Consider the following 7,500-nt stretch of genomic DNA (forward strand, 5'->3'; position numbering starts at 1 on the left):
GCGTGCGTGCGTGCGTGCGTGTGTGTGTGTGTACTTGTGTGTGCAATGCCTTCGCCGTGCGTTGGGAGAGGCGTCCGGGGCGTGTGTGTGTGTGTGTGTGTGTGTGTGTGTGTGTGTGGGCCCCTGCTGTAACGTGTCATTTGGTGGGAAGGGCCCAGAGAAGGCCCTGCTTCTGAAAGGCCCTCGGTCCTTAATCGATGCATCAAGGACAGACATGTGAAAATTCAGCTAGTCTGAGCACTTTATGGGGCGCACTTTATCCGTCCATCTCCCACCTCGCCCCCACTCCCCCCCCCCCCCCCCCCAGCCTGTTTCATTCCATTCCATCTCCGCTCGGTTCTTGTTGAAACCAAATGAAGGTGAAAGTGGAGCTTTGGAGCGAGAGCGCTCCCCCCGCCCGGCTCACGTATCTCCGGTGGTCCAGATGATGATGGGCTCGTGCGCCGTCATTGTAATGTTAATGAAGGAGCTTGTTGATAAACGCTAATGAGTTCCCCTTTGATGGAGGAGAGGCTGGTGGGGCTCGCCGCTTTGTGGCTTAACCTCCACCCAGAGGTTAGGGCGCGACACGTGTGTGTGTGTCTGTGTGTGTGTGTGTGTGTGTGTGTGTGTGTGTGTATGCATGTGCTTGTGTGAGTGTGTGTGTGTGTGTGTGTGTGCGTGTATGCGTAGCAGAGCAACCCCGCATCATCGTCCCTTAATTGACCGGCTATAGATGATTAACGATCTCGCTCTGAGTTTAATTAAATCTTCTAGCCGGTGTAATGCACAGCAACTTCCTTCATTATTCCTGTGTGTGCATGTGTGCGGTTATGTGTATGTGTGTGTGTGTGTGTGTGTGTGTGGTGTGAGAGAGAGAGAGAGAGAGAGAGAGAGAGAGCGAGAGGGTGAGAGAGGGCGAGAGAGAGAAATAGGGGGAGAGTGGGAGCGAGTGAGAGAGATAGTGTGTGTGTGTGTGTGTGTGTGTGTGTGTGTGTGTGTGTGTGTGTTGTCGATTTCCTATTGCGTCACGCACAGCGACGTAGCTTAGCACACGTGAGGGAATTAGCGTTTGGTCTGATGAGCTCGCCGTGCGAAGTCTTCCAAAACTCCAGCGGAACAGAAGAATCACATTAGCTCGTTACCCAGACGATGACGAGAGGGGGATGACGGATGGGGGCTAAAAATACACCCTCTCCCCCTCCCCCCCGCCCCCCCCCGCCCCCCCCCCCTCCCCTCCTGTGTTTCTTAATATTTTAGGCTCCTGGTTAAAGGAGCCTAAAAAAAGACTACACACACACACACACCTACACACTCACACACAGACATACACACATCTACACACGCCCAACACAGACATACGCACACACATACACACACACACAGACACATTTATGCAAACACACACACATACTCATACACATACGCACACATACGCATACACACACACACACACACACACGCACACACCTCCACACTCACACACAGACATACACACATCTACACACGCCCAACACAGACATACGCACACACATACACACACACACAGACACATTTATGCAAACACACACATACTCATACACACACACACACACACCCACACATGCACACAAACACACATACACACACACACACACACACATACACACATGCACAAACATGCGCTCACACACACGCGGGGCAGCTGGAAGCAGTCAGCCAGCGGTCAGTGGTCTCGTAGGACCCGTTGATAGATGGCAACAAGCTGGCTCTGCGTACGGCCGTGTTTGGCAGAGAACTCCGCTCAGCGCCGGTGAAGCACATTAGCATGCACTCTGCTAAAGGGCAGAGCGGTCGTGATGCAGTGACCCTGTGGCCGTGTACAGCTTCTGAAGCGCTGTTCTCGGGGAACAAGACTTGTTTTGCTGAGTTAGAGCAGTGTATGGGAAAAAAAAATTAATGGCATTTCATATATCATGACAGATTTCACATCGTTAGCCTCGTAGCATAATTACCTTAAGTCTTATTTTGGCCAGGTTTTGAAATCTAACCAAACTCTTCTCTCCTAGCGCTGCTGACTCACTCTGCTTCATTGGCTATATCCTAAGCCAATCAGGGTGCTTTTTACGTTCATCATCACTATCTGCCGAAGTCATCTATTTGACTTTGGCATCTTTTACACTAAATACAAGATGAACATTAAATATGACTTAGGCAATTTTGCTATGAGGCTAACGATATGTAAATGATTTGGTTTTTGGATTGGAGGAGAAACACTTTTTTCTTGATTGTGATTTGGAGATGTAGGATGCTGTAGTGGTTAGTGTTAGCCGAAAGGTACTGGGTTCGATCCCCGGTTCCCACAGCCTGCCTGTAGGCATATCTAGCAAGATGTCTAACCCCTAGTTGCTCATTCACCACGTCTGGATCCTGGATCTGGATCCTGTATCTGAATCCTACATCTGGATCCTGAATCGGAATCCTGAATCGGAATCCTAAATCTGAACCCTGGATCTGATTCACTGTGGGTGGCTCTGTCTGGAGCTCAGAGTAGACGTGTGTGTTTGATGCGGGGTGTCGGGTGTGTCTGGGGCTCAGAGTAGACGTGTGTGTTTGATGCGGGTGTCGGGTGTGTCTGGGGCTCAGAGTAGACGTGTGTGTTTGATGCGGGGTGTCGGGTGTGTCTGGGGCTCAGAGTAGACGTGTGTGTTTGATGCGGGGTGTCGGGTGTGTGTGGAGCTCAGAGTAGACGTGTGTGTTTGATGCGGGTTTGTCGGTTTGTCTCTGACAGGAGGCCGACTCTGGGATGTACACGTGCACCGTGTCCAGCAGCAAGGGCGAGTCCAGCTGGAGCGGCATGCTGACTGTCAGAGGTGCGCACAACACACACACACGCACACACACACACACACATGTATACACACACACACACGATCATGCACGCTGACACACACACACACACACACACACACACACACACGCACGCTCATGCACGCACGTACACACACGCACCTACGCTGTCAAGCATGCACACGCTCAGACACATACACACGCACGCATACCTACGCTGTCAAGCATGCACACGCACTCAACTCCTGTTGGCAGGATATTGTAATGGCTAGGGGGTTTGACGTCCAGCTGAAAGGCACTGGGTTTGATTTCCCAGTGTCCACTATCTACCAGTAGAAAACCACCTACCTGCTCCATCATGAACTGGATCTGAAGACACTGTCAGTCACTTCGGATAACAATCCTCTAAATGACTGCATGATCCAATAAGTAACAGTCGACTTCACCCAGAACCCCCCTTTCCACAATAAAAGCCCCCAACACCATACGTCACACTATCGTATTAACACTGCCCATTTAAAAACCCAGCGCGCGTCTCCGCTGTCCCTGCTTTAGAAGACGCGTCGGCGTCCCGCGCGTCCGAGTCCATCCAGCTGCCGGGGCCGCCGCTGAAGCCCGTGGTGACGGAGGTGACCCGCAACACCGTCACCCTCACCTGGCAGTCCAACCCCCACGAGGGCGGCGCCGCCGTCACCTCCTACATCATCGAGGCCTTCAGGTGAGTTGTCGACGGCACGCCGACCCCGTCCGGGGACGGAGAGGCATCACCGGCTGTCTCTTCCTCCGTCGTTAAGGGGGCTTCTCCCCCCCCTCTGGTGGGGTGGGGGGGGGGGGGGTGATATAACACGGCCTGTGTAGCCCTGTGAGGCCGTACCTGTGATTAAGCAGCCTGTCATCGCCACCGCATTGGACTCATTTGTGTAATAGTCCGGAACCTTCACCCTCCGCTCCGAGGGAATCGAGGGCGCAGAACCAAACACCTCCAGACTCCAATTGGATACACTCTAAAGCTAAACCAATCAGAGCAGCCCAAGCGCTCGGTCGATTTAACGTCTAACGGTCACTGAATCATTTCTGTTCACACATCGGAACACACGCGTCGTTACTCACCACGAGAGCAGATATTTGCTCTAGAGGAAGTGAATGGTCCAGTTTGTTAGATACGGAGGCGGAGGCAACTGACCGTCAACTGACCACGGCAGCCATCTTGGTCATCTAGCCATCGCACCAAGCGGTGGTGATCGACCCGGTCCACTTCTGCTGTCCCAACGGGACGGGGGGGCTGGACCATCTGCCGGAGCAAATGAAACATGAGCTCTCTCCGATTTGTCTGGTTCCCAGGCCAGGAATTACGGGATTAACAAATAAAATGTACTCCCCCCCCACCCCACCCCCCCCCCCCCCCAACCACTGTACAGCTGCTGACCTAATGGGCTGCCCTAGACTCATGCTCCATACACTAAATACACCAATAGCTCGGGTATCTAGTACTGCAGTTGAACTGCGGTGAATTTAATCTGTAGTCACCTGGTGGCTCACGATTCACCTCCAGTCTGGGAATCCAATATGGCAGTGGGAAATTAATTTGTTGAAAAACTGACATTGACAAGATTATAATCAAGGTAAGGCCACGTGATGTGTTGCACGACATTAAAGCAGTTGGTAAGCACGACTTAAAGTGACACCCTAGTGTGCTCTATCATTCGGTGTTTTCTCCCATACCGTGACATCAGACCCATCCATCATCTCAAATGCCTGGAAGGGACCCGAGCGATGGGGAATACATCCACCGGCGGTGAGACTGAACTGTTACCTTCACCGTATCCACTCGTCTGTCTCTGCCTCGAGTTCACCAATGATTTATAGCCAGACGTTAGCGATAAAAACTAATTAGTGTGTGTGGTGCAACGTAAAGGGAGGAGGGCACGGCGGTGCAGTGGTGGCTAGGGGGTTAGATTCCCCGCCGTGCTCCCCGTTTGCCTGCTTCCAGGCATCCTTGAGCAAGACGTCTAGCCCCGTCCCGCTCCTAAATGATAAATGTCTCTCGGTTCCACGTCACTTTGAATAAAAGCATCTGCTAATAGAATCAAAAGCGAACTGATAAATAATACAATTGCTCCCGCACTGCAACGCTCGACAGCCAGAGCGTCCGCAGGAAAAACAAACAGCTCCGGGCCCCCCCAGCCCCCGGCCCCCAGCCCCCCATCAACAAGTGAGTGGTGCTGAGGCTGATTATTGTCATCTGGCCAGCGCTCTCCTGGGCTGATGGATGGGAGGGTTCGGGCGGCCAGAGTAATCACTCTGTCACGAAACACTGGATTGCTAGAGGTCGCAGGGTTAAATGCATGAGGATGCACACACACAAACACACACACACACACACACACACACACACAAACGAACACAAACGAACACAAACGAACACAAACTCACACACGCACACACGCACACACACACACACACACACACACACACACACACACAAACGTACACACTCACACTCACACACAGCCTTAAGTCTTAAGCGGGCGCCTGGAGAGATTCGGATGCTACTGCACTGGAAGCGGGAAGCCATTGCAGTTGTTTGTGCTTCACTGCCGCAGCTCAGTGCACGCCTCACTACCAACTGCAATTGCCTGAAAATCGCATTTCCTGCATGGCCACATGATCTCTGGTCAACTGTGCTCGGCAGAGTTTATTTTTAATGTGTAAAACAGGCCAGCTTGCTGTTGAGCCCTGGCTCAAATATTCCCAGGGCTCGCGCTAAGGCGGTGAGACAGGGGAAACACTGTGTGTGCCATTTCTGCGTACATCCTTAGCAGTGGCTGGCCCCACCGGGAATTGAACCTCCAACCCCTTGCCAGTGTTATTTCCACGCTCTGGCAGTTGAGTGAGACGGCACCGCTAGAGAACGCGTCGTACAAACAGGGAGCCTTGCATCAATTCGCCACGCTTGCTGACGGCAGGAGTGCTGAACAGGATGTTGACATGGCAAATTAGATTGATTCTGAGTGTGAAAATGTGCTGATCACCATTTCTCCTTTCTCCCCCCCCCCCCCCCTTGTCTCAGCCAATCAGTGGGCAGCGCCTGGCAGACCGTAGCGGACCACGTGAAGCAGGAGAGACACACGGTGCTAGGACTCTTCCCCAACACAGTTTATCTGTTCATCGTCCGAGCTGTCAACTCGTACGGCCTCAGCGACCCCAGCCCCATCTCCGAGCCGGTCAGAACCCAGGGTGAGTGGACCGGTGCTGGGGGCCATCGTCTCTTATTAGTGTTGGAGAACCGCACACAAGACACAAGAGGGCTGGTGTACTGTGACTTTATCCAGTACATTAACCAAGGTGTGTACATTAGCCATACAAATTCATATCTTTAATATGGTCAGTAAGACAATAGACTAGAATATGCTACACAATGCTAAGTACTATTTTTAAGTGCAAGGACGCACAACATACAATAAGTGCTACAATAAGTGCCAGTATTTGAATGCAAAACACTGGCACTTATTGAAATGAATATGAAAATATTTGCTTAGCACAGAGCGTGGCATCTGGCGGTGTCAGCCGCGTTGCTCTGACGGGTCCCCCGCTCCTGAGCAGCAGGCTGGGAGTCGGGCTGTGGGCTGTGGGCTGGGGGCTGTGGGGAGCTGCCTTCAGCCTTCAGTGCAGCAACAGGCTTGTGTTGTGCTTTCAGACGGCAGCCCCACCGAGCAGGGCGTGGACCACCGGCAGGTGCAGAAGGAGCTGGGGCAGGTCTCTGTCTACATGCAGAAGCCCGTGGTCCTGTCCCCGTCCAGCGCCAAGATCTCCTGGACCGTGAGTACAAACATCTGCTAAAGCAGCCGGGCTTCACTTCACGTTTCCTCACCTCCAAGGTTACCTTCTTCCCTGTTTTACACTGCTTATCTAGATTTAAATCCCTCCAATACCGGCTACATTTACATTTACATTACATTCAGGGCATTTAGCAGACGCTTTTATCCAAAGCGACTTACAATAAGTACATTTGTCAGAAGAAAGAGAAACATTATATCGTTGTCGGTACAGTGAGGATGTTCATAGAACCAAGTGCCAAGCACTAACAATCACTAGGTTAACCCATTCCCCGTATACAACAGAGATATCTAGGATAAGATGCTACACAATGCTAAGTAAAAATTGTAAGTGCTATCTGGATGTTTAATGTATGTCAATATCAAACTTATTCATTAATTTATGTGACAATTAACAATTATTCTCCGAAGGCGAAGTGAATAGTGGGGAATAGGCTATTCCCCACTATTCAGCCTGAGGTGAATAATTGTTTTAGTATATACTACACGTGAACAAAAAATAAACAAGATAACACTTTTTGCGGGGATGTATTTGTTTTTATTAGCGGTTTATTTGTTTTTATTAGCGTGACGAGACGACCGTCCCGCACGAGACGACCGTCTGCAGCGCTCTGCGATGACAACAATATCCTGAGTTTGAACATGGGTTAGAACGAGATAGCAAACCAATCAAAGTGCGCCGTCTTAGGAGGTTCACGAGTAGCTAAATCTCATTATAGGACGTCATCATTACCAGGTTCAACTTTGATTCCTTCGTCGGCCGCTGCTGTGTTTGTGAATCATCTCGTGTGCTGTGATTGGTCAGGTGGTACGCCAATCCCGCTACGTGCAGGGCTACCGCGTGTTCTACCGCACC

At 51.3% G+C, this 7,500-nt stretch overlaps 1 protein-coding gene across 1 annotated transcript in view; it reads left to right on the forward strand.

Moving 5' to 3' along the window:
* The window catches only part of LOC311342392 (roundabout homolog 2-like), a gene marked incomplete at both ends in the record, with an annotated part of 26,135 nt that overhangs the window by 7,261 nt on the left and 11,374 nt on the right, over positions 1–7,500 (forward strand). The window contains 6 exons of the mRNA XM_084467232.1: positions 360–451; positions 2,750–2,831; positions 3,364–3,526; positions 5,879–6,045; positions 6,506–6,627; positions 7,450–7,500. The exon at positions 7,450–7,500 is cut by the window's right edge and continues 166 nt beyond it. Coding sequence (XP_084323358.1) covers positions 360–451; positions 2,750–2,831; positions 3,364–3,526; positions 5,879–6,045; positions 6,506–6,627; positions 7,450–7,500 — 677 coding nt within the window. The remainder of the gene's footprint in view (positions 1–359; positions 452–2,749; positions 2,832–3,363; positions 3,527–5,878; positions 6,046–6,505; positions 6,628–7,449) is intronic.

This window comes from Micromesistius poutassou, assembly GCF_964030765.1.
Source record: "Micromesistius poutassou genome assembly, chromosome: 4".
Taxonomy (NCBI): domain Eukaryota; kingdom Metazoa; phylum Chordata; class Actinopteri; order Gadiformes; family Gadidae; genus Micromesistius; species Micromesistius poutassou.